The 27,940-nt window shown below is 43.8% G+C and overlaps 1 protein-coding gene across 25 annotated transcripts in view; it reads right to left on the reverse strand.

The window, feature by feature from the left end:
* LOC121531048 (neurexin-1a-like) overlaps positions 1–18,079 on the reverse strand; it is a 99,393-nt gene extending 81,314 nt beyond the window's left edge. For 15 of the 25 annotated variants that reach the window (XM_045206019.1, XM_045206072.1, XM_045205886.1 and 12 more), the window contains exons 1-5: positions 17,846–18,079; positions 15,359–16,803; positions 11,195–11,209; positions 9,921–9,950; positions 8,355–8,366 (exon numbers count right to left, since the gene is read on the reverse strand). In XM_045206019.1, the coding sequence (XP_045061954.1) occupies positions 8,355–8,366; positions 9,921–9,950; positions 11,195–11,209; positions 15,359–16,094 (793 nt within the window). In that variant the 5' untranslated portion in view covers positions 16,095–16,803; positions 17,846–18,079. The remainder of the gene's footprint in view (positions 1–8,354; positions 8,367–9,920; positions 9,951–11,194; positions 11,210–15,358; positions 16,804–17,845) is intronic. The other 10 variants (XM_041837662.2, XM_041837499.2, XM_041837585.2 and 7 more) reach the window with 3 other exon arrangements.
* Positions 18,080–27,940: the final 9,861 nt, after the last annotated feature.

The raw sequence follows: 27,940 nt of genomic DNA on the forward strand, positions 1-27,940 counted from the left end.
AGTTTGGGGTCACTTAGAAATGTCCTTGTTTTCCATGAAAACATACATGAAATGAGTTTGAATAGGAAATATAGCAAAAAGCATAGGAAATGTAGTCATTGACAAGGTTAGAAATAATGATTTTTAATATAATTAATAATTGTGTCCTTCAAACTTTGCTTTCGTCAAATAATCCTCCATTTGCAGCAATTACAGCCTTGCAGACCTATGGCATTCTAGTTGTCAATTTGTTGAGGTAATCTGAAGACATTTCACCCCATGCTTCCTGAAGCACCTCCCACAAGTTGGATTGGCTTGATGGGCACTTCTTACGTACCATACGGTCAAGCTGCTCCCATAACAGCTCAATAGGGTTGAGATCCGGTGACTGTGCTGGCCACTCCATTATAGACAGAATACCAGCAGACTGCTTCTTCCCTAAATAGTTCTTGCATAGTTTGGAGCTGTGCTTTGGGTCGTTGTCCTGTTGTAGGAGGAAATTGGCTCCAATCAAGCGCCGTCCACAGGGTATGGCATAGCGTTGCAAAATGGAGTGATAGCCTTCCTTCTTCAAGATCCCTTTTACCCTGTACAAATCTCCCACTTTACCACCACCAAAGCACCCCCAGACCATCACATTGCCTCCACGATGCTTGACAGATGGCATCAAGCACTCCTCCAGCAACTTTTCATTTGGTCTGCGTCTCACAAATGTTATTCTTTGTGATCCGAACACCTCAAACTTCGATTTGTCTGTCCATAACACTTTTTTCCAATCTTCCTCTGTCCAGTGTCTGTGTTCTTTTGCCCATCTTAATCTTTTCTTTTTATTGGCCAGTCTGAGATATGTCTTTTTCTTTGCAACTCTGCCTAGAAGGTCAGCATCCCGGAGTCGCCTCTTCACTGTTGACGTTGAGACTGGTGTTTTGCGGGAACTATTTAATGAAGCTGCCAGTTGAGGACCTGTGAGGCGTCTGTTTCTCAAACTAGACCCTAATGTATTTGTCCTCTTGCTCAGTTGTGCACTGGGGCCTCCCACTCCTCTTTCTATTCTGGTTAGAGCCAGTTTGCGCTGTTCAGTGAAGGGAGTAGTACACAGCGTTGTATGAGATCTTCAGTTTCTTGGTAATTTCTCGCATGGAATAGCCTTCATTTTTCAGAACAAGAACAGACTGACGAGTTTTAGAAGAAAGTTATCTGTTTCTGGCCATTTTGAGCCTGTAATCGAACCCACAATTGCTAATGCTCCAGATACTCAACTAGTCTCAAGAAGGCCAGTTTTATTGCTCCTTTAATCAGCACAACAGTTTTCAGCTGTGCCAACATAATTTCAAAAGGGTTTTCTATTGATTAATTAGCCTTTTAAAATTATAAACTTGGATTAGCAAACACAACGTGCCATTGGAACACAGGACTGATGGTTGCTGATAATGGGTCTCTGTACGCCTATGTAGATATTCCATAAAAAATCAGCCGTTTCCAGCTACAATAGCCATTTACAACATGAACAATGTCTACACTGTATTTCTGATCAATTTGATGTTATTTTAAATGGACAACAAAATTGCTTTTCTTTCCAAAAGAAGGACATTTCTAAGTGACCCCTAACTTTTGAACAGTAGTGTATATATACAGTACCAGTGAAAAGATTGGACACACCTACGCATTCAAGGGTTTGTCTTTATTTTTACTATTTTCTACATTGTGGAATAATAGTGAAGACATCAAAACTATGAAATAACACATATGGAATCATGTAGTAACCAAAAAATTGTTAAACAAATCAAAATATATTTTAGATTTTAGATTCTTCAATGTAGCCACCTTTTGCTTTGATGACAGCTTTGCACACTCTTGGCATTCTCTAAACCAGCTTCACCTGGAATGCTTTTCCAACAGTCTTGAAGGAGTTCCCACATATGTTGAGCACTTGTTAGCTGCTTTTCCTTCACCCCAAACATCTCAATTGGGTTGAGGTCGGGGGATTGTGGAGGCCAGGTCATCTGATGCAGCACTCCATCACTCTCCTTCTTGGTAAAATAGCCCTTACACAGCCTGGAGGTGTGTTGGGTCATTGTCCTGTTGAAAAACAAATGATAGTCCCACTAAGCGTAAACCAGATGGGATGGCATATCGCTGCAGAATGCTGTGGTAGTCATGCTGGTTAGGTGTACCTTGAATTCTAAATAAATCACTGACAGTGTCACCAGCAAAGCACCCCCACACCATAACACCTCCTCCTCCATGCTTCACGGTGGGAACCACACATGCGGAGATCATCCATTCACCTACTCTGCGTCTCATAAAGACACGGCGGTTGGAACCAAAAATCTCCAATTTGGACTCCACCGGTCTAATGTCCATTGCTTGTGTTTCTTGGCCCAAGCAAGTCTCTTCTTCTTATTGGTGTCCTTTAGTAGTAGTTTCTTCACAGCAATTCGACCATGAAGGCCTGATTCACACATTCTCCTCTGAACAATTGATGTCTGTTACTTGAACTCTGTGAAGCATTTATTTGGGCTGCAATTTCTGAGGCTGGTAACTCTAATGAACTTATCCTCTGAAGCAGAGCTAACTCTGGGTCTTCCTTTCCTGTGGCGGTCCTCATGAGAGCCAGTTTCATCATAGCGCTTGATGGTTTTTGCGACTGAACTTGAAGAAACTTTCAAAGTTCTTGAAACTTTCCAGATTGACTGAACATCATGTCTTAAAGTAATGATGGACTGTCATTTCTCTTTGCTTATTTGAGCTGTTCTTGCCATAATATGGACTTGGTCTTTTACCAAATAGTGCTATCTTCTGTATACCAACCCTACCTTGTCACAACACAACTGATCGCCTCAAACGCATTAAGAAGGAAATAAATTCCACAAATTAACTTTTAAGAAGGCACACCTATTAATTGAAATGCATTCCAGGTGACTAACTCATAAAGCTGGTTGAGAGAATGCCAAGAGTGTGCAAAGCTGTCATCAAGGCAAAGGGTGGCTACTTTGAAGTATATAAATATATTTTGATTTGTTTAACACTTTTTTAGTTACTACATGATTCCATATGTGTTATTTCATAGTTTTGATGTCTTCACTATCAATCTACAATGTAGTAAATAGTAAAAATAAAGACCCTGGAATGAGTAGGTGTGACCAAACTGTTGACTGGTACTGTATATATATATATATATATATATATATATGTGAGTTAGTTGGGGGCAAGCTATGTTAGCCAGCAGAAGTCATCAAATTGGAACAAAGATAAATAGCCACCTTTGGCGATGGATTATGCCCAGTAACTTAAATAGTACACGCTATTATATACCATACTTATATTCTATTTAGCTAGCAGTACGGGCTACCACGGGGAATCTGCCATTACGAAGTAGTTATAGCCAGACTAATGTTATAATACAGTAGACATGAATTACTAAATTCTAAGCCCAGATTCATTGACAATGGGAAAAGATAAATATTCATTTTTGTGATCACCTGAAAGCCCTACTAAATATATCCTGAGAATAAAACAAAACGTTCACTGTTTTATTTCTTCCAACTGCCTCAGTGGAATTTTCTGTTGATGTCTCATTGAAACAGATCCGGTTTCGTCTTGCCACCATGAGTTGCCTGTGGACGCAGCATAAGTACAGCACATGTCTGTGTCTTTGTGTGTTTAAGAGGACAGCCAAATAGGACAGTCAAGAGTGTAATTATATGGTAATAGACTAGTAGGCTCTCTGCCCAGATATACAGTCCATTTGGAAAAAAACTAAAACTGAAATATCGCATTTACATAAGTATTCAGACCCTTTACTCAGTACTTTGTTGAAGCACCTTTGACAGCGATTACAGCCTCAAGTCTTCTTGGGTATGACGCTACAAACTTGGCACACTTGTATTTGGGGAGTTTCTCCCATTCTTCTCTGAAGATCCTCTCAAGCTCTGTCAGGTTGGATGGGGAGCGTCGCTGCACAGCTATTTTCAGGTCTCTCCAGAGATGTTCGATCTGGTTCAAGGCTCTGGCTGGGCCACTCAAGGACATTCAGAGACTTGTCACGAAGCCACTCCTGCGTTGTCTTGGCTATGTGCTTAGGGTTGTTGTCCTGTTGGAAGGTGAACCTTCATCCCAGTCTGAGGTCCTGAGTGCTCTGGAGCAGGTTTACATCAAGGATCTCTCTGTACTTTGCTCCGTTCATCTTTCCCTCGATCCTGACTAGTCTCCCTGTCCCTGCCGCTGAAAAACATCCCCACAGCACGATGCTGCCACCACCATGCTTCACCATAGGGATGGTGCCAGGTTTCCTCCAGACATGACGCTTGGCATTCAGGCCAAAGAGTTCAATCTTGGTTTCATCAGACCAGATAATCTTTTCTCATGGTCTGAGAGCCCTTTAGGTGCCTTTTGGCAAACTCCAAGTGGGATGTCATGTGCCTTTTACTGAGGAGTGGCTTCTGTCTGGCCACTCTACCATAAAGGCCTGATTGGTGGAGTGCTGCAGAGATGGTTGTCCTTCTGGAAAGTTCTCCCATCTCCACAAAGGAAAACTGGAGCTCTCTCAGAGTGACCATCGGGTTCTTGGTCACCTCCCTGACCAAGGCCCTTCTCCCCCGATTGCTCAGTTTGGCCGGGTGGCCAGTACTAGGAAGAGTGTTGGTGGTTTCAAACTTCTTCCATTTAAGAATGATGGAGGCCACTTTGTTCTTGGGGATCTTCAATGCTGCAGACATTTTTTGGTACCCTTCCCAGATCTGTGTCTCGACACAATCCGGTCTCAGAGCTCTACGGACAATTCCTTCGACCTCATGGCACGGTTTTGCTCTGACATGCACTGTCAACTGTGAGACCTTGTATAGACAGGTGTGTGCCTTTCCAAATCATGACCAATCAATTGAATTTACCATAGGTGGACTCCAATCAAGTTGTAGAAACATCTCAAGGATGATCAATGGAAACAGGATGCACCTGAGCTCAATTTCGAGTCTCATAGCAAAGGGTCTGACTACTTATTTAAATAAGGTATTTCTGTTTTTTATTTGTAATACATTTGCAAAAATTTCTAAACACCTGTTTTCGCTTTGTCATTATGGAGTATTATGCGTCGATTTACAAGGATTTTTTATTTATTTTTAAATCCATTTTAGAATAAGGTTGTAATGTAACGAAATGTGGAGAAAGTCAAGGGGTCTGAATACTTTCCAAATACACTGTATACCTCCTCTCCCTCTCTGTCCTCTCCTCCTTCTTATCAGAAGAGCTGTTCTGTTTCTCTCTGGCCTTTCCCTCATCTCCCTATTTCACTATCTCTTTCTCCTCTGAAAACCCTCCCTATACATCCACTCTTTCCCTCTCTCCTGTCTTTCCCTCTCTCCTGTCTTTCCCTCTCTGTCTGTCTGTCTGTCTGTCTGTCTGTCTGTCTGTCTGTCTGTCTGTCTGTCTGTCTGTCTGTCTGTCTGTCTGTCTGTCTGTCTGTGTGTGTATGGTGTGTGTATGGTGTGTGTATGGTGTGTGTATGGTATATGTAGTGGTGAGGGTTAGTAGGGTATTGGTGTGTACGAGTGAGAGTGTGTGAGAGTGAGTGAGGGGGTGAGTGAGTGTGAGAGAGAGAGAGAGAGAGAGAGAGAGTGAGTGAGTTTAAATGAGTTCCTTTGATTGCCAAAGCTTTATGAGTCACAAGTGATGAGTCACAATCCACCTCCCTCTTTACACATATGGACGTGCGCACCCCCACACTTACACGTACACACACACACACAAACACAAACACACACACACAGAGAGCACTCAATAAATGTTATGTGTGTGTGTCTGTGTGTGTGAGGCTGGTTTCTGAAAGAGAGCTTGTTGTTGTTGTTTCATGGTTTCTCTGTAGCACACACACACCCCTACACTAGCCAACCACACACACACACACACCCCTACACTAGCCAACCACACACACACACACCCCTACACTAGCCAACCACACACACACACACCCCTACACTAGCCAACCACACACACACACCCCTACACTAGCCAACCACAGACACACACACACACACACACACACCTACACTAGCCAACCACAGACACACGCCCCTACTCTAGCCAACCACACACACACACACACACACACACACCCCTACACTAGCCAACCACAGACACACACCCCTACACTAGCCAACCACAGACACACACACACCCCTACACTAGCCAACCACACACACACACCCCTACACTAGCCAACCACAGAGACACACACACACACACACACACACACCCCTACACTAGCCAACCACACACACACACCCCTACACTAGCCAACCACAGACACACACACACACACACCCCTACACTAGCCAACCACACACACACCCCTACACTAGCCAACCACAGACACACACCCCTACACTAGCCAACCACAGACACACACACACACCCCCCTACACTAGCCAACCACACACACACACCCCTACACTAGCCAACCACAGACACACAAACACACCCCTACACTAGCCAACCACAGACACACACACACACCCCTACACTAGCCAACCATACACACACACACACACACCCCTACACTAGCCAACCACACACACCCCTACACTAGCCAATGTTGTGGAAAATAACCACCATACTTTATTACAAATAAGGTCTTACAGAGTTTTTGTTGCATCAAGAAATGACTTTATTAAAGTTTTCAACAAAGCCGATACCCGTCTGCAGAGGGGCACACCTTCTTAAGGTCCCCCTTCATCTTATATAGTCCTCTTCAGTTTTCCCGCTCTTGTATTGCTCCGCCCACTTCCTTTGTCCCTGAGGACGGGCTGAACTATTACTCCAACCTATCACCCGCTCCCCTGTACCTCACCCCCTCAAGCTGTAATCAATCAAGAAGATACCAAGGAGACAAAGGTCTAGCCCAAACTCTATTCAACCCTGGCGCCGCTCCCTTCACTGTGTTTGAAGAGAGAGACAAAAGGCAGCCATGGATTCAAGTAAGAGCAAGCACCTTGACCCTAGGGCAGTTTCTCTCTACTCCCCCACACACACAGTGAAATGCCCCAATAAAATTCCTAGCCCAGTAACAAATAATTCTAACTCAATGTTCGTGATTAACCCAGTTCTATCTTCTAATTTATTAAAGAATATACATCACCAACCACAGACACACATACACCGACCCCTACACTAGCCAACCACACACACACACCCCTACACTAGCCAACCACACACACACACACACACCCCTACACTAGCCAACACACACACACCCCCACCCCTACACTAGCCAACCACAGCCATACTTGATTGACTGAGTATCCAACCCAAATCATTGGCACGTCTCAAGACTGTAAGCCGTGAGCTAAAGCCTAGAAATTAGATTGGGGGGACTGGTCTCAGTCAAGGTTCATGACACGAGAGCAGCTTCCTGGATCACATCCACTACACTACATTCCCTTGGAACCAATGAGACAGACCAGTCAAACACACACACCAACACACGCACTGATGTCAGAGTAAGTTTGACTGGAGCAGGACTGGTACTTTGGAGATAGACCCAACACATCTAAGGACTTAACATCTCTGTCGCTCCGTCTCTCCCTCCCTCCCCTCTCTCACACCCACAGACAACCCCACCCCCCGCCCCCCCGCCCTGGATCTTCAGAGAAACTCATTTCAGATAGTCAGCTTCAGAAAGCCTCTTTACTCTGAGCCGACGGCGACGTCAGCTCCCTCTGACTGCCTTTACATTTCTGCATGCATGCACACGCACACACACACACACACACACACCTCATATACATGTATGTACAGTACACTCTTCGAAAAAAGGGTTCCAAAAGGGTTCTCCGGCTGTCCCCATAGGATAACCCTTTTTGGTTCCAGGCAGAATCCTTTTTGATACCAGGTAGAACTATTTTGGGTTCCATGTAGAACCCTCTGGGGAAAGGGTTCTACATGGAACCCAATAGGGTTCAACCTGGAACCAAAAGGGTTCTACCTGGAACAAAAAGGGGTTCTTCAAATAGTTATCCTATGGGGACAGCCGGAGAACTCTTTTAGGTTCTAGATAGCACCTTTTTATCTAAGAGTGTAGCTACATGAAAAAAGACACATTCCAATTCGGAACACATACAATATTTTAAATTATTACAGTTTGTAGCAATTCAGTATAGCTCACAGCCATACATTCAAGCTCACAGCCGTACATTCAAGCTCACAGCCGTACATTCAAGCTCACAGCCGTACATTCAAGCTCACAGCCGTACATTCAAGCTCACAGCCGTACATTCAAGCTCACAGCCGTACATTCAAGCTCATAGCCGTACATTCAAGCTCATAGCCGTACATTCAAGCTCATAGCCGTACATAGCCATAAGCAATAAGGAAAAGTATACCTCTGAGCTTTCCTACAGATATTCAAGAGGGAAGGGGAAAGAGAGAGGGAGAGAGTAAGTGTTGGTCATGTGAAAGAAAAAAAGAAAGAAAGAAAGAGGAACCATTTTGAAAAGGTAGAAAAGCAGCACTGGCGTCAAACAAGACCACTATACTCCTAATGGAGCAGAATTCTAGTTTATTAGAACAGTATTACACTGTTGTGTATTATAGATGTCTCTATGCGTCCAACACTGTACGCTAAGTGGCATTCCAACCACCAACTATGATGTATGAAGGTTTAGAATGTAACAGACACAAATATTCTGTCACTGATGCATTCCAAACTGGGTTTGACTACCTGAGAGTCTGTGAAGTAGTGTGTTGCAGTACAGTACAGAACAATAGTGTATGTGAAGTGAGTAGTAGTAGTAGTAGCAGTAGCCGAAGTAGCAGTAGTAGTAGTTGTAGCAGTAGTTCTAGTAGTAGTAGTAGCAGCAGCAGCAGCAGTAGTAGTAGTAGTAGCAGTAATAGTAGTAATAGTAGTACTACTACTAGTAGTAGTAGTAGTACTACTACTAGTAGTAGTAGTAGTAGGAGCAGTAGTAGCAGTAGCAGTAATAATAGTACCAGTAGTAGTAGTAGTAGTAGTAGTAGCAGCAGTAGCAGCAGCAGTAGTAGTAGTAGTAGTAGTAGTAGTAGTAGTAGTAGCAGCAGTATTAGTAGTTGTCAGTGGTAGTCGTAGTACTAGTAGTAGCAGTAGTAATAATAGTAGTAGTAGTAGCAGCAGTATTAGTAGCAGCAGCAGTAGTAGTAGTAGTAGTAGTAGTAGTAGTAGTAGTAGTAGTAGTAGTAGTAGTAGTAGCAGTAGCAGTAATAGTAGCAGTAATACTAGTAGTAGTAGTAGTAATAGTAGCAGCAGTAGTAGTAGTAGTAGAGCAGCAGTAGTAATACTAGTAGTAGTAGCAGTAGTAGTAATAGTAGTAGTAGTAGTAGTAGTAGTAGTAGTAGTAGTAGTAGTAGTGTGTTTGTGTAGTTGTCATGTGCCTGTACAGATAGAACAGAGCTAAGGTGGTGTTTTTGACAGCACTGCCTCTATACGCTTTTATTGATTTTCATGCACCGTTAAAAACTACATGAACAGAGAACTGGGTAATAAGAGGGGAGATCCACATGCATGAGCCAATGGGAGGGGAAGGGATTGCAGCGGGAGGGGTCAGGATGAAGGTATATAAATGGCAGAGAAAATCTGCAACAGACATACAAGCCGCAACACACACACACACACACACACACACACACACACACACACACAACTACAAACCATCCAAGCCATCCATGGAACCGGACCTTGATCTAGGATCAGTTTATATCCTAACCCGAAACCCATATCCTCACCTTAACCACAGATTTGGGATCAGTTTAGCCTCCCCATATCCTAACCCTAAACCCAATAGAGAGAAAAGTCAAACCTGACCTTGGATCAGCGTCTGGGGTCTGGTGATGAGGAGGTGGTTTGGGTAAGGGGTGTGGTGATGGGGGAGCAGCAGGAACGTGAAGTGATGTCATAGTGATGTAATAGGTCGTACCTTGGTCGCTGATCATCAGGTGAGCCAGACCTTAAAAGGAAGACAAGAGCACAGTCAGCACAGCGGAGGAGCATGGGGTGATTATCCAAACACACACACAATCAATCATCATCGCTACCTTTGTTAACATTAGCTAACAGTAGTGTCCATGCTTCTACATCTGCATTGCTTGCTGTTTGGGGTTTTAGGCTGGGTTTCTGTAAAAGCACTTTGTGACATCTGCTGATGTAAAAAGGGCTTTATAAATACATTTGATTGATTGATTGATAGTGTGCGGTGAATATAAGTGTATGTTTCGGGTCTGAATTGTCACTATAAACAATCAAATGAAGATGTAGTCTTTCTAGTGAGTGTATAGTTACATAATAGCACAGTGATTATCATTTTGGAAATCGTTGGTACCCTACTGAGTTATCCTTACCTTGGTATTTTCATTCAAATCGTTCAACTGTAACTGTTGCAAGCTGACAGTTTGCTGCAAATGAGTGATTTTGAATGCACCTTTTATCTGTGTGGAGCACCAACAGCTGGAAGAGGCGGTTCTACAACAAACACTGCCACCCACACGTCTCAGACACACACCATGTTTATAACTGTTGTCTGCTCATGTTGGAGTATACTGTATGTGTGGCTTCTACGTACTGCTAAATCACGCACACACACAGGTCTTGCTCGCTTGTCTGTTTAAAATACATGTTTTTTATCTATGTTGAAGGGGAGCTGAGGGCTGTTGAAGTCAGCCTCTTTATTTAACTGCCTTTTGATAACATTAATTCCCCTCCAGTATTGTTAGTATTGTTATGTTGGTTTTGGGGGGCTTTTTTGTAATTTGACCTCAGTAATATCATGTTTGTATTTGCTATTTTATTCTATTTTGTCCTTGGGTATATTGAAAGGCACAAATAAAATGTATTATTATTATTATTATTATTATTACGATACTGTCTCTAACCTTGAATGGAGAGCCACTTGACACATCAGGCATTTGTCCATGAAGGGAGTCTACTTACCGTCTGACTGCAACACAAACACAATCACGCACACGCACACACACACCTTTCGGTGCCCAACTCAGACATAGAAGGTATAAAAGAGAAGAGAAGAGCAGAGTGAGGGAGGGAAGGAGAGAGAGGGAGGGAAGGAGAGAAAGAGGGAGAGAGAGAGAGAGAGAGAGAGAGAGAGAGAGAGAGAGAGAGGGAGAGAGAGGGAGAAAGAGAGAGACCGAGAGAGGGAGAGAGAGAGAGACAGAGAGAGGGAGAGAGAGAGAGACCCACCTGGGTTGTAGTGTTCTGGGAGCGTCCAGACGAAGGAGAGAGAGAGAGACAGACATTCATTAACAGGCCATGCGCAGCCATCTGTTACCACATCTACACCCATACCATTACCTTGGTTACGCACATGCAGATCCACCAAGATACCATGCGGTACTGATACCTTACATTCTTCACACACACACACACACACACACACACACACACACACACACACGCCAGGGTTGCGGTCAATTTAGTCAATTCAGGAAGTCAATTGAAATTCAGTTAATTTAAAAATCCTTATACATTAATAGAATTTCAATAGACACACACACACACACACACACACAGTGGTCAGGGTGGATGAAAGCAGACGCTCCTACCTGTGTGTTTGGAATCTGGAACATTTTATTCACCCAGAACTTACCTTCCAGCCTCCTGTACCAGAACACACACACACACACACACACGTGCTCACACTCACACATTGACCATTGCAGTAATGACTAGATCGATGGATAACAGATAACTGGTGATAGGAAACAGCAGTGCAGGGGGAAACATGCTGGGATCAGTACTAGAGTGTGTGTTTGTGTGAACCAAATCTCCCTTCCCTCTGTCATTTATTAACCTGGTCAAAACCAAGCTTCTAGCACCTGCTGACCTAAAAGAATTGTATAGGTTTAAGCAATGTGGCAAACATTCCACCTTCAGTCCCGGTGCTAGAAAATGTGCGCCGCGCTGCAATATTGTCAAAACAATTGCCGTGGCAATATGTCGCTGGACTCCCTTCCAACACACTAATCAACACAATACACAACACTCGCCAACATATTTCATGTTCGTATCACACACAAACATGCTACACACCAGTGTTTTGCCTAGGATTGTTTTCAGCAGCGGTGGCAAAAGTAGGTGGTGGGGGTCCAGGGGCAACACTGCACACTATGACACTAAGTTTCCACCCCAGATTCATCAACCAATTAATCAAAACTAATCAACAAGGTTTCTTATAGATTGACCCTAGTAGAGGGTGTGATAGTTAACTAGGGAATAGAGTGGTACAGGGATCAAGGCCCAGGGCAGCATATGTAACAGAGTCTCACTTTCAGAGCCCTGCAGTCTCCATGGTGACCTGTTCAGCAGAGAGGTGAGGGGGTTGCTATTGAGGCAAAGGAGGGGCCTAGATCTCAGAACTAAGACACACACACACAAAGCAACAGGCTAGGAGCTGCTGAACACTATAAAACAGGCTTGGTTCTGAACGCAACCCACCACAACTGGGATCTACTGATGACCTCTAGGATCTACTGACCACCACTAGGATCTACTGACCACCACTAGGCTCTACTGGTCACCTCTAGGATCTACTGGTCACCTCTAGGATCCACTGACCACCTCTAGGATCTACTGACCACCTCTAGGATCTACTGACCACCTCTAGGATCTACTGACCACCTCTAGGATCTACTGACCACCTCTAGGATCTAATGATCACCTCAGAGTTGATCACCACTAGGATCTTCTGATCAACACAGAGTTGATCACCACTAGGATCTAGGAACAGGACAAGTTGCTTACCCAGTCAGAGAGACTAACAATACTATATAGGAAAGGGAGAATGGATGGTGTTGCAGTCATATTAGAGATACAGTGCTTTCAGAAAGTATTCACACCTCTTGACTTTTTCCACATTGTGTTGTGTTACAAAGTGGGATTAAAATGGATTTCATTGTAATTTTTTGTCAATGATCTACACAAAATACTCTGTAATGTCAAAGTGGAAGAACAACTATAACATTTGTAAAACATTTATGAAAAATAAAACACTAGTATATCTTGATTACATAAGTATTCAACCCTCTGAGTCAATACATGTTAGAATCACATTTGGCAATGATTACAGCTGTGAGTTTTCTACGTAAGTCTCTAAGAGCTTTCCACACCTGGATTGTACAACATTTGCCCATTATTATTTTCAAAATTCTTCAAGCTCTGTCAAATTGGTTGTTGATCATTGTTAGACAACCATTTTCAGGTCTTGCCATAGATTTCTAAGCAGATTATGTCAAATGTAACTAGGCCACTCAGGAACATTCACTTTCTTCTTGGTAAGCAACTCCAGTGTAGATTTGGCATTGTGTTTTAGATTATTGTCCTGCAGAATAGTGAATTAATCTCCCAGTGCCTGGTGGAAAGTAGACTGAACCAGGTTTTCCTCTAGGATTTTGCCTGTGCTTAGATACATTTTTTTTATCCTGAAAAACTCCCCAGTCCTTAATAATTACAAGCATACCCATAACACGATGCAGTCACCACTTTGCTTGAAAATATGGAGAGTGGTACTCATTCATGTGTTGTATTGGATTTGCACCAAACATAACACTTTGTATTCAGGACAAAAAGTTAATTGCATTTTTTACAGTATTACTTTAGTGCCTTGTTACAAAAAGGATGCATGTTTTGGAACATGTTTTTTCTGTACAGGCTTCCTTATTTTCACTCTAGGTTAGTATTGAGGGGTAACTACAATGTTGTTGATCCATCCTCAGTTTTCTCCTATCACAGTCATTAAACTCTGTAACTGTTTTAAAGTCACCATTGGCCTAGTGGTGAAATGCCTGAGCGGTTTCCTTCCTCTGTGGCAACTGAGTTAGGAAAGACGCCTGTATCTTTGTAGTGACTGGGTGTATTGATACACCATCCAAAGTGTAATTAATAATTTAATCATGCTCAAAGGGATATTCAATGTAGTTTACCCATCTATCAATAGGTGCCCTTTGCGAGGCAGTGGAAAACCTCCCTGGTCTTTGTGGTTTAATCTGTGTTTGAAATGCACTGAGGGACCTTACATATAATTGTATGTGTGGGGTACAGAGATGAGGTAGTCATTCAAAAATCATGTTAAACACTATTATTGCACACACATTGAGACCATGCAACTTATTAAGTTACTTGTTAAGCACATTTTTACTCCTGAACTTATTTAGGCTTGCCATAACAAAGGGGTTGAATACTTATTGACTCAAGATATTTCAGCTTTTCATTTTTTATGACTTTGTAAAAGGTTGAAAAACATAATTCCACTTTGACATTATGGGGCATTGTGTGTAGGCCAGTGATAAAAACGATCTCAATGTAATCCAATTTAAATTCAGGCTGTAACACAACAACATTTGGAAATAGTCAAGGGGTGTGAATACTTCCTGAAGGCACTGTATGGGTGTTTGTACACTACATGACCAAAGGTATGTGGACACCTGCTCGTCGAACATCTCATTCAAAAATGGAGTTGCCCAATTGTCATGCTGAAACAGGAAAGGGCCTTCCCCAAACTTTTGCCATTGTAGCGTTAATATTTCCCTTCACTGGAACTAAGGGGCCTAGCCCGAACCATGAAAAACAGCCCCAGACCATTATTCCTCCTCCACCAAACTTTACAGTTGGCACTATGCATTGGGGGCAGGTAGCGTTCTCCTGGCATCCGCCAAACCCAGATTCGTCCGTCGGACTGCCAGATGGTGAAGCGTGATTCATCACTCCAGAGAATGCGTTTCCACTGCTCCAATGGCGGCGACGAGCTTTACACCACTCCAGCCGACGCTTGGCATTGTGCATGGTGATCTTAGGCTTGTGTGTGGCTGCTCGGCCATGGAAACATATTTAGTGATGCTCCCAACGAACAGTTCTTGTGCTGAAGTTGCTTCCAGTGGCAGTTTGGAACTCGGTAGTGAGAGTTGCAACCAAGGACAGACAATTTTTACGCGCTACGTGCTTCAGCACCCGGTGGTCCCGTTCTGTGAGCTTGTGTGGCCTACCACTTCGTGGCTGAGCAGTTGTTGCTCCTAGACGTTTCCACTTCACAATAACAGCACTTACAGTTGAATGGGGCAGCTTTAGCAGGGCAGAAATTTGACAAACTGACTTGTTGGAAAGGTGGCATCCTATGATGGTGTCACGTTGAAAGTCACTGAGCTCTTCAGTAAGGCCATTCTACTGCCAATGTTTGTCTATGGAGATTGCATTGCTGTGTGCTTGATTTTATACACCTGTCAGCAACGGGTGTGGCTGAAATAGCCGAATCCACTAATTTGAAGGGGCGTCCACATACTTTTGTATATATAGTGTATGTGTGTGTGAGATGACATCACAATGTTACAAGGTAGGGTTTGGGTAAGGCCTTACCTTCGCTGCAGTCGTTGCCTTTGTAGCCGGTGTCAGTACAGTCGCAGACGGCCCTCTTCTCGACGACAGAACACACCCCTCCGTTCTGACACACGTGGGCTGGCCCACACCAGTCTCCCACGGTAACACCCTCCGATCCTTCCAAAACGGCTACCGATCCGTTGACGGTCACCCCAGCGAGCCAGCCAGCAAAGGAGGCGTGGTCTCTTACACCAGGGGAAGTGAGGCGGAGCGGGGAGGCATGGAGCTCCGGGGAAACCCCGCCCATAAAGGTGTGGCTAAACACTGTCATGTCTTTCCGTTTGCTCTTTACCTCCGCCCATCCCTCCATCTTTCCATCCACCTCAAGGCTTGTGTTCCTCCAGTCCCGTTTCACACGCACGGCATGCCAGTTGCCGTCGCTCACGGCGACACCGGAACTCACCTCGGCTGGCTCGGCACAGAAGATGGAGAATCGTAGGCTGAGTTTTCCGCGTAGCAACAAGAGTTCCAGGAAGTCGCAGAATCCTTCGTCGTCAAGGTAAAGCAGCAGTCCGTCCTCGCTGTGAGTTCTAACGCTGAACGACAGAATGCTCTCGCAGCACGCGTTCCACACCGGGAACCGCCCCCACTGTCCCGAAACCCCCCCAAATTCAAGCACCTCCCCTCTGGATCCCCCAATGCTACAGAGGCACAGCCAAACACACAGCAGGGGGGCCGCAGCCCACACACACACCGCCATCACGCGCACACACATACACACACGGCACGCACACACACACACACACTCAGATGCAGGCTAGAGCTGGGCAACACAAGCTAAACTACAGCTCATGGTGCGAACACCCTTGGGAGCACCCTACAGTCTTCTTAGAACCCTTCCTAGCACCCTACAGTCTTATTAGAACCCTTCCTAGCACCCTTAAGACTCATTAGAGCCTTTCCTAGCACCCTATAGTCCTCCTAGGGCTCTTCGTAGCAACCTACAGTCTTCTTGGGGGCCTTCCTAGCACCCTATAGTCCTCTTAGGGCCCTTCCTAGCACCCTATAGTCCTCTTAGGGCCCTTCCTAGCACCCTATAGTCCTCTTAGGGCCGCTAGTAGCACCCTACACCCTCCATAGGGGGTTCCTCTGACTGCCAGTCAAGTGGTGCTAGAGCTCAGTGTTTCTAGTTCTAGTCCTCTATAGTCTTCAATCTTCTAGTCTCTGTCTCTCCTCCTTCAATGTTGTGTGTGTGTTAGAGACATGAGGGGTGCAGTGTGGGATCCATATCGGTGCCTTTGTTAGTTCCTGTTCCCCCCAGAGAGAGGGAGAATACACCGCCACACACCGTCAGCAGATAGAGACAATCATTCATAGCAGAGCATCTCCCTTGCTTTTTTGTCTCTCTCAGCGGGGCTCCTGGGTTGAGCACTGTGAATGTGTGTCCCTCACAGCCGTGTCATCACTCTTTTCTTTCCAGTGACCTACAGAGGGAAGGGACAGCACTATTAGCCAGGGTCAGATACACACACATTCTTCCCAGACAGTCCTCATACCACCCACGACCACGTAATATACCAGTGGGTTTTTTCAGGAAGATGTTAGTTACAGAATATTCAGATGCATGTCATGCGTCCTGTAGAAGAGATATTATTGTCAGTCAGGTATAACAAGGGAATCATTTCAGCTCTATTTTTATTTTTATTTTTTTTGTTATTTAGCAGACGCTCTTATCCAGAGCGACTTACAGGAGCAATTAGGGTTAAGTGCCTTGCTTAAGGGCACATCGACAGATTTTTCACCTAGTCGGCTCAGGGATTAGAACCAGCGACCTTTCGGTTACTGGCACAACGCTCTTCCCACTAAGCTACCTGAGCTCTACTCATAACATTTATATCTACAAACGTTCTGAACGTTTTACCTCACTGAAAACAAACACCTCCAAAATACACAAATATTTTAATATTTCAACATGAACACTTCGTGCCTCAGCAAGGGATTTGGAAGCGCCACAAAGAAGTTTATCGTGCGATGCGGAGGATGACACAAATGCGCCTCGCTTATCGAATTATCCCCCTTTTTCACACCACGGGAAAAAGGCGCCTTACACACTCACACCTCTCCGGCGCCTGAACTGTATTAACTCTATGAACTATGAACTGTATTAACATGGTTGAGATTAGGGTTCCTAATCACAGTATTGATAGACTCGGTGAGATGAGAGCGGTTTAAATATCGATTGTCGATCTGCGGCCATTCTTCTCCCCCTTCTAAAAAATACTCTGTGTGTGTTCGTGCTTGCATATGCTATTTTCTGTCCTCCTGTGAGCTCGAGCTCCCAGGGAGATGGAAACACCGGGTTTCCATCTCCCTCACCTGCGCGAGATAATCAATATGCTGAAAACACAGCCGCGAGAAAAACGCCCTTATTAGGCAATTATAATTAAATAGGTAGGCTATAGCCTACAGCAAAGCCCTAGTATAATACACAGGCACGCACGCCGAGATAAAAATGTATCATCCTACCTTACACACATCTTCTGGTCGGTGTTACTGTGGCTATTCATCGATTTTCTCAATTTCATCTGTTAACAATCACCACGTTGTGAGAAGACATGAGAGCAACCAAACCTTTCCTGGCAAATACCCGTTAGATAGGCCTATCGAAACCAGAACAATCGCAGCCACTTCTCGATCAAACAGCCCGGTGGTACCAAACGCATCTCTCTCTCTATCACTCACTCTCGCGCTCTCTCTTTACCCGGGAGGAGAAGGTGCAGTCTGCTGCTCCGTGCGTCACGTGGCTGATGGAGAGCGAGAAACGGAGGAGAGGACGGGCGGGGCTGCTCTGCTGCAGCACCTTGGACAGCGCGCGTTCACCGTCTGAAACACGATTACCAGAGAGGACCGAATACGGCGGGAACATCCGAGTCATTACTCTTCGCTATGATAATGACTGTCGGTGTGATAAAGCATTTGCAAATATTCTAAGGTGATTAATGGTTAGTCATGAATTAATCATTGATTGTTACAGAGAGACGTCTGCACAGAGAGAACATTCATGGCTCGAGATACAAAACCATCGAAGAAAAACGACAACCGTGTTTCTACATCACGCTCCAGCAGCGTTCTCCCCTCTGCTCCTGCCATCAATTATCTCAGCTGGTAGAGCACGGCGCTTGTAACGCCAAGGTAGTGGGTTCGATCCCCGGGACCACCCATACACAAAAAATGTTATGCACGCATGACTGTAAGTCGCTTTGGATAAAAGCGTCTGCTAAATGGCATATTATTATTATTATTATTATTATTATTATTATTATTATCTCTCTCGCTTCTTTCTCTCCCCATCACATACACACACAATCTTCAACTTTATCTCCATATGGACACAGTGAGAGGTGTGTATTTCCTGGGCTGTGCATCTGTTCCAGAGAGGGAGTCCCCAGCTGAATCCTGTCCATCAGAACTGTCTCTCTGGGTACCATACCACTGGGTACATACCACAGCTGCTGCCCACTCTCTGGAGCAGCAAGATCTCATAGTTCCCCTTAGAAATTCGACATATGGAAGAATGTCAATTGTTGACGCATTCATTACGCGTGGTTAAAGGGTTGAAACAGAAACAACTCAAAGGATAACAGTTTAGGAATCAATTTGAGCGGTAAAGGTGAGGGCTATGGTTTGGGGAAGGCTTAAAACAAAATCCTTAAAAGCGACACTCATATTCTCACAGCTTGGTGGTGAAGAGGTCTAAACAGCGCGCTCCGGCTCTGAACATCAGTTTTTTTATGAGAGGCATATATCAACTTACTGGGGACCTTTTCAAATGTCCGAAATCAAAGTCTATTTCTAGTGATCAGGCTGCTCTGGAGCACTGCTGCTGCATGCACACACACACACACACATCTAATTATAAGGTGTTCCTATTGATGCTGTATTCACGCCATCGCCCTGCGGCCATTTTGATATGAGAACTCCCGGTAAACTAGTGGGCCAGGAAGTGGAAAAGCGTTTTTGACAGATAATGAAATGTCTATGTGGCCACAGCCTTTTATAGACTCCCGAGTTTCAGCATCAACACTGGCTTTACACTGGCTTAATATTGTCTACCTCTCTTCCCCCGCTCACCCTGGCACTCCCACTTACTCTCCCTCCACCCCACTTCCTCTCCCCCTCTGTCCCTGGCGCTCCCTCCTTCCCTTCCTCCACCCCTCTTCCTCTCCCTCCCTCCCTCCCTCCCTCCACCAGGCTGACAGTGAGCAGTAACCCCTGACTCTATGCCCACTCAGCAGAGAGGAGGTCAGGGCACACTGTTCGTGTATGTGTTATTGTGTGTGTGTGTGTGCATATGTGTTTATGTGAACTGCCAGCGGAGAGAAAATACTGCCAAAAATAAAACTTCAGCTGTCAGCATACAGTGTGTGTTTGTGTATGTGTGTTTGTGTGTGTGTGAATGCCAGATACAGGTGTTTGGCAGTACTCAGGTCTACATTGAGGGAAAAAAGTATTTGATCCCCTGCTGATTTTGTACGTTTGCCCACTGACAAAGACATGATCAGTCTATCATTTTAATGGTAGGTTTATTTGAACAGTGAGAGACAGAATAACAAACAAAAAAATCCAAAAAAAACACATGTCAAAAATGTTCTAAATTGATTTGCATTTTAATGAGGGAAATAAGTATTTGACCCCTCTGCAAAACATGACTTAGTACTTGGTGGCAAAACCCTTGTTGGCAATCACAGAGGTCAGACGTTTCTTGTAGTTGGCCACCAGGTTTGCACACATCTCAGGAGGGATTTTGTCCCACTCCTCTTTGCAGATCTTCTCCAAGTCATTAAGGTTTTGAGGCTGACGTTTGGCAACTCGAACCTTCAGCTCCCTCCACAGATTTTCTATAGGATTAAGGTCTGGAGACTGGCTAGGCCACTCATTTTAAATTTTTTACATTTTAGTCATTTAGCAGACGCTCTTATCCAGAGCGACTTACAGTTAGTGAGTGCATATATTATTTTAATTTTTTTCATGCTGGCCCCCCATGGGAATCGAACCCACAACCCTGGCATTGCAAACGCCATCCCTGCCGGCCATTCCCTCCCCTACCCTGGACGACGCTGGGCCAATTGTGCGCCACCCCATGGGTCACTCCAGGACCTTAATGTGCTTCTTCTTGAGCCACTCCTTTGTTGCCTTGGCCGAGTGTTTTGGGTCATTGTCATGCTGGAATACCCATCCACGACCCATTTTCAATGCCCTGGCTGAGGGAAGGAGGTTCTCACCCAAGATTTGACGGTACATGGCCCCGTCCATCGTCCCTTTGATGCTGTGAAGTTGTCCTGTCCCCTTAGCAGAAAAACACAGCCAAAGCATAATGTTTCCACCTCCATGTTTGACGGTGGGAATGGTGTTCTTGGGGTCATAGGCAGCATTCCTCCTCCTCCAAACACGGCGAGTTTAGTTGATGTCAAAGAGCTCGATTTTGGTCTCATCTGACCACAACACTTTCACCCAGTTCTCCTCTGAATCATTCAGATGTTCATTGGCAAACTTCAGACGGGCATGTATATGTGCTTTCTTGAGCAGGGGGACCTTGCGGGCGCTGCAGGATTTCAGTCCTTCACGGCGTAGTATGTTACCAATTGTTTTCTTGGTGACTATGGTCCCAGCTGCCTTGAGATCATTGACAAGATCCTCCTGTGTAGTTCTGGGCTGATTCCTCACCGTTCTCATGATCATTGCAACTCCACAAGGTGAGATCTTGCATGGAGCCCCAGGCCGAGGGAGATTGACAGTTCTTTTGTGTTTCTTCCATTTGCGAATAATCGCACCAACTGTTGTCACCTTCTCACCAAGCTGCTTGGCGATGGTATTGTAGCCCATTCCAGCCTTGTGTAGATGATATAGAAAAAAATATATATACAGGTTAAAAGTAATGACTAAATGTTCCACCCTTAAATATAGTTGTGAAATGTTCTTGTTTTAAGTGATTCGTACTTTCTTAGTAGTGACTAATTATTATACTCCGAAACTGTGTGAGATGTGTTAGAATCGACTACCTGGTAATGTGTGAGTGTAGGACCAGTAAAGATTATGACATTGTGTTACCATTTAGCAATGTGAGTAGGAGTTAGACCGGATGGCGAAGAAGAAGGAGAACTGTTAAACATGGTGCAGAATATTGTGAGAACGGCGATAACTGAGGAATGCAGGGAGAAGGCTATGATAAGAAAGTGTGTGTGTGAACTGATGGTCAGGAGAGCAATTATAAAGTGGAAAACTACAGCCTGCCTACAGAGGGGAGGGATTTTCATATGACGTGTGCGTATAAAAATATTGTACGACCATTTTGTGGCAGAATTCTCAATCAATAAACATCTGACTATGCAGACCGGGACTCTGTCCGTTTCATTGATCCAAAAGCATTACAACCTTTTGGGAGACGCACAGAGACACTGAAATAGTTTGTTAAATAATTTACATAACAGCTTGGTCCTTCTGAGCCGGAATCCAATACCTGCCTCTGTCATTCCAGGTAACTCAGAAAACCATCAACTGGCGAATGATACATTCGTAAATAGAAAGTCCTGCCCTTTGACATTAAGGGTTAAGACAGGCCAGAGGACAGACAGACGTGACGGACAGAGACGGTGACGGAATCCAAACCTACATTGAATCTCGGCTGCAAGGATAAGGTCAGTAGTCTTTATTCATTACTTGGTGAAATTGATTTGAGAACTTGCTAAAATATTGACTGAGAGTAACGTCATAATTTAAAGTAGCAAATTGATCAATGCGTAGCCATTTTAAGTGAAATGTTGGTGGGTCCGTAACGATTCACGGTAATAGGCCATTACCAAAAGAAACTACCCAGTGTTGAAATAGAAGGAACTATTAAAAGTACACCTAAGGGATGGAACCTGTAGTAGATTATAGAACAGTGATGTTCAACAAATCATCCGGGTTAAACAAATACAAAAAGTACACCAGAAGGAATTAAAATAGCATGTGTGAGAAATAGAATATTAGTAAAGTCAAAAACAACTGTAGATTTTGCCGTAACTCTATCCATTTCATGAAACTGGAGCCTTACAAACTCCGGGTTACCGATAGTGTTAACCAATAATCATGTAAGGTTGTATACGTGTGAGACCTAATATTTTCTCAAAAGTCACATCTATGAATAATTCCAGGTGGTTGTATAGAGAAGAGGGAGAACCCATTCCTGTTGTATGAGACTGTCAGGATTTATCAAGATTACATTGTGGGGATAAATTCCTCCGTAGAGTATGAGATAATTCTGGGGGAATAGTCAAGACTACCTATACAGGAAGGGGTGATTCCAGGTGGTTGTATAGAAAAGAGGGAGAACCCATTCCTGTTGTATGGGACTGTCAGGAATGATCAAGATTACATTGTGGGGATAAATTCCTCCGTAGAGTAGCAGATAATTCTGGGGGACTAGTCAACCTGTTGTATGAGACTGACAGAATTGTCAAGATTACATTGTGGGGATAAATTCCTCCGTAGAGTATGTGATAATTCTGGGGGACTAGTCAAGACTACCTATACAGGAAGGGGTGATACCAATTGTTGTGTGAAACTGTTTTAAATAACTTGTTATATAAAAAAGGTGGCTAAGGGATTTTTAACAGTACCAGCCATGGGAGGCAAATCCTCACAAGAGGTCCCAGAATTTACTGGGGACGAGAAATACATGGAAATTGGAGACAAACGAAATGTGTATTATGGACCTAATTATGGAAAAAAATGGCTTTACTGGGCGACTTGATGTAATTAAACTGGAACCCATGATTAAACAAATGCATGTAAATTGTGGTACTGATCTAAAGAAACAGAAGAGAGAGGGCCCTCTGAGTCTCGAAAGAGAGAGGAGGGTCAGAGAAGGAAAAAGAAAGTCAGAAAGGAAGGTCTAAGACAGAACCCACAGCTCCCCCTGTAGAACGCTTTGGATCCAGATTATACCCCTCCTTGGCAGATTAGGCCTGGAGGGAAAATCCAGACAATTAGGTAGTGGTGGTGAGGGGAAGGGTGCCACAGCAGGCTGCCATTTTGGAGTTTCCACCCCCTTCCCAGAAACAAGGGGAAGCTGAGGGAGCACAGAGGGGGGTTGAGGATAAGGCAAAGGAAGGTAGTACAGTTGAGGTTCTAAGGACATTTTTGGAACAACAGCAGCAACCCAATTGGTCATTGCAGAAATTAGAAAGAGAGAGAGAGAGACGGAAAGAGAAGGCTAAGAAAGTAACTAGAGTACTAGGGTACAATAGGGGGGTCAAGGGACCGAAGGGTGGAAGACCCAGGCCCCTGAGGAGACTTAAACCCCACAACAAAAGTCCAGTTAGGAGCTGAGCTCAGGAGGGAGTCAGTATGAGTCAGGAGATGAGAGAGTAGGAGGGGGCCAGTACCCACTGATAGCCTTACCTAATCTATTGGCAGGGAAGAAGGGGCCCCAGCAACCGAGCGGTAGAAGGAATGACCCACCCCAAAACAGGAATAGTAAGGTTTGGGCTGCCGTTAGAGGGCAGTGGGTTTCAGGGGATGCCCAGAGGGCACTTTTGCCATGGGCCGATCACGGAGAGTATGTTGGGAAAATAACTGAATTGTGTAATAGCCTCAGAGAACATTACCATCGTCATGCAGACTTCTCTAAAGTACATGAGTGTAAACAAGAGGATAGTGAGACTGTCAGTCAGTACTTAGAGAGGCTTAAATATGTGTTTAACGCAAACAGTGGCATACCCGAGCCAGACCAGAGACAGGGGAATGATACGCCCTACCATCAGCAATTAATAATATAGCGTTCCTCAGTGGAATGAGACCAGAGATAAGCAGGACCATTAAAAATACTTTGATAGGGTGGAGAACGGCACAGCAACACTGATTGAGGTTAAAAAAGTATGCCGTTTACCAAGAGCAGATTGGGAGAGAAAAAGAGGAGTAAGAGAGACCTTAAGGGAATGCCAACTCTCGGGGAGATAGTGAGGCCAGAAACAAAGGGGCAGTGACCTGGAAATCACAGTCTGTTTTTTTTTGTTTCAGTTCTGCTGCGAGTATATTTAATGATGGTGATTTGTGTTGAATGAGAGGCTAGAGACTTCATAAAATAATAATTGGAATAATAATGATATATTAACTTGCTCACCCAAACGTAGACATACGTCATGGGTGAGACATAATTCATATAATATTGTACAAAGCCAATTTAGGGTTTCCATTAAGGAACGTCAATCACTACATTAGATATTAATACTATGGAGATAAATTAAATATATGCTGGTCAACTATGGCATGTGTTTGGTGTTATTTGTTGCCTACTTAGAAAGGACAGTTACCTATATCTGCTGTATTCTAAACAATGACAGATTGGGGGTTTCATAAGAGGTGGCTATAATTTTAGTTGATAACAGAGGTAATTAGATTTGAGAAATGTTGAAAAGTAATGTTAGATGGAAAGTCAGCAATAGAGGATATAGATTGTACAGGGTTTCCTGTGTGAAAAAAGTAATAGAAATTGGGTGATGAGAAATGTTGAATTGCATTCTTTAAGCAAGAATGGTATTAAATTCATGCTTTCTAGTTATGTGTATGCAAATATGTTATTCGTTATTGGTGGTGTGTGGATAGAATTTACTAATGCCAGGATTTAGTAAACAAAACAGAGAGATGTAGTGAGAGCAGTGGAAGGGATACCCCACCCTAAGACGGGGGTACATCAGTTCAGAAGAGATATGGAAGGGCTGACCACCAGCTTTAAGCTGAATACAGGGGAACTAGAGAGGGCAGTCAGACAGATAGTGTTGAAGGACTGGGCGGCAGTAAGGGGAAACTGGGTTCCCGGGGATGGGAATGCGCAGGTCCTAGAGTGGGCAGAAGGAGGGGCTTATGGAGATAAATTGGCACAACTCTGATAATCTGAGAGAATATTATCACAGACATGCCGACTTCTCCAAAGTCCATGAGTGTAAACAGGGAGACAGTGAGACTATTAGTCAATATCTAGGAGAGAAGAGAGGTTACGGTAGCAAAGACAGACAAGAAGGAAACGGTAATAGTGGAGACAGGAGTGAGTGGAAGTGTTACAATTGTGACAAAACGGGACATTTTGTTAGAGAACGTGAGGAACCGTGTAGTTACTGTGCATGGAAAGGGCACCAGTTAAGAAACTGTAGGCAGAAGGGGAAGAGATAAATCAGGAGTCCTCATGACCTGGCTATTTTGGTTTGTTGTTTTTTAATTGGGGTTTTCAAATAAAAAACAACACACCTAGTATGATGTTTATAAAGCCTTGTTATTTTGATTTTAGGGGTTTTTTAACAGGTCAAAGGTGATAAGTCTTAAAGGAGCACACACAGTGAATTTTATGGAGTTTTTCTGTTTTGACTGAGTTTAGGGTATATATGATTTCTTATGAGAATAAATGTCATGAGGACTTAATGAACACTTGGGATAAGTAACATTTATGAAATATTTAGAATAATGGTAATGTTTAGTATACTATGGGATGGAACAGTTTGTTGAATGATTTCAATTGCCTCTGAACTCTGTTTTGACTTTCTGGTGTTAATTAATCATCCACACTGGTAATTCTAAAGGCATGAGAGGAGGGTAATTTATAATACTGTGAAAAGTGTGAAGATTATAATTTGGTAATAATATATATGATTTGAACCATAAAATAACAGAAGAGAGAGAGAGCTTTCCCTGAATGAGGGATACCTGTTGCTAGTCAATTGTACTAATCTTGGATTACTTTTACGGGATAGAAGTAAGTTGAGGTATTATTAAATGTTGTCATTTAAATTTCATTTTTATTATGCTTTAATAAACAACAAGTTGGTATTTGAAACTAAATTAATGCAATGAGCTGCAGTAATCAGAGGAATGCACAATCTAAGCGAAACAGCTATTACCTAGATAATTGATTTAGTAATGAGATCAGGAAGAGATGGCAATTGGATGATAAATTACCAATATGTCCTAAGTGATTGTTTAGGTAGGTGGTAATATTGACACATGGGCAGTGACATGTGTCAAGAGGGGGGATGATGGTAGATGGTAGGATTAAAGATAAATAGACGAAGGAGAGGACTAAATACTTTTTTTTATTTTGTAAGTTTTTTTTAGATACAGTCTAGAAAGAGAATACTAATGTGAACGGTATGATTAGAGAAGGGTTAAGGAAAACACACAGGAGAGCAGGAAGAAATGGGGTACAATGTCTACCGATAGTATTAATGACAATCAGGAGAACTCCAGATAAAGAAGGGTTATTGCCATTGGAGAAGGGATTTGGAAAACCTTACATAATGCCACAGTTGGCAGGGCCAGAACAGGCAGACATAGAAGTAGAAGACACATTGGCAGAACACATTAGAAGACTGTTCATTAACCAAACACGTATGTCAAAGATTTTGTGCCCCACAGGTGAACTAAAGGAGAAGGTGACCCACTCTATCTAACCAGGTGACTGGGTGTGGATCCAATACTTAAAGAAGGAAAACTGGAAGCAGCCCCGTTGGGAAGGTCCCTATCAGGTCCTGTTGGTGACAGCCTTCGCTGTAAGAATTGCGGAAAGATCCAACTGGGTGCATGTCACACACTGTAAAAAGGTAAATCCAGCTACACCTGACGAACAAACACAGAGTTAGGAGAAAGAACCGATCACCACTAGGGCTCGGGGGTTGGCTCCTTAACGAAGATTCCCTTACCCTGTCTGATCATCCCTGTGTGAGTTCAATAGAAGGTAAAGCAATGGGTTGGCCTCTGGGATACAGGGTAGGACATCTTAGCTCCTGCTCCCACACAGAGAATGTCACAACTAAAGAGACCATGACTAATCTCTCCTCTTTGTTGCAGCCAGAGGATTTTAGGAACCAAAACCAGGCCTGTGCTGACATCTGGTGGTTGTGTGGTGATAACAGATTGTGGCCTCACCTACATACGAATTGGACGGGAACCTGTGCGTTAGCTCAGCTGGTAATGCCCTTCACTCTCATCAAACAATCAAACGTGTCAGAGACTAGTGAGTTGTCACGTAGAAAGCGGGACCTCCTCCCGGGATCCTTTGATGAAAGGATATATATTGATGGGATAGGAGTACCTCAAGGGGTTCCAGAATAATTCAAAGCTAGGAATCAGATCGCAGCTGGGTTTGAATCAAGTCTTTTCTGGTGGTCAACAATGAATAAAAACGTAGATTGGATCAATTATATTTACTATAACCAGCAAAGATTTATAAACCACACTCGTGATGCAATAAAGGGATTGTCTGAGCAGACAGCGGCAACTAGCTTAATGGCATGGCAGAATAGAATAGCTTTAGATATGCTTTTGGCTGAGCAGGGCAGAGTTTGTGTTCTGTTTGGATCTATGTGCTGTACTTTCATCCCCAATAATACAGCACCGGACTGGTCCGTGACCAAAGCTCTTCAGGGACTCACCACGCTGGCGAACGAACTGGCCGAGAACTCTGGTATTGATAGCTCCCTAAACAGTTGGTTTGATCAAATGTTTGGTAAATGGAAAACTATTGTTGTAACTATTCTGGGTGCTGCTATAGCTTCTATGGGTATGCTTGTTCTTTGTGGATGTTGTCTTACT

This window comes from Coregonus clupeaformis, chromosome 1 (assembly GCF_020615455.1).
Source record: "Coregonus clupeaformis isolate EN_2021a chromosome 1, ASM2061545v1, whole genome shotgun sequence".
Lineage (NCBI taxonomy): Eukaryota > Metazoa > Chordata > Actinopteri > Salmoniformes > Salmonidae > Coregonus > Coregonus clupeaformis.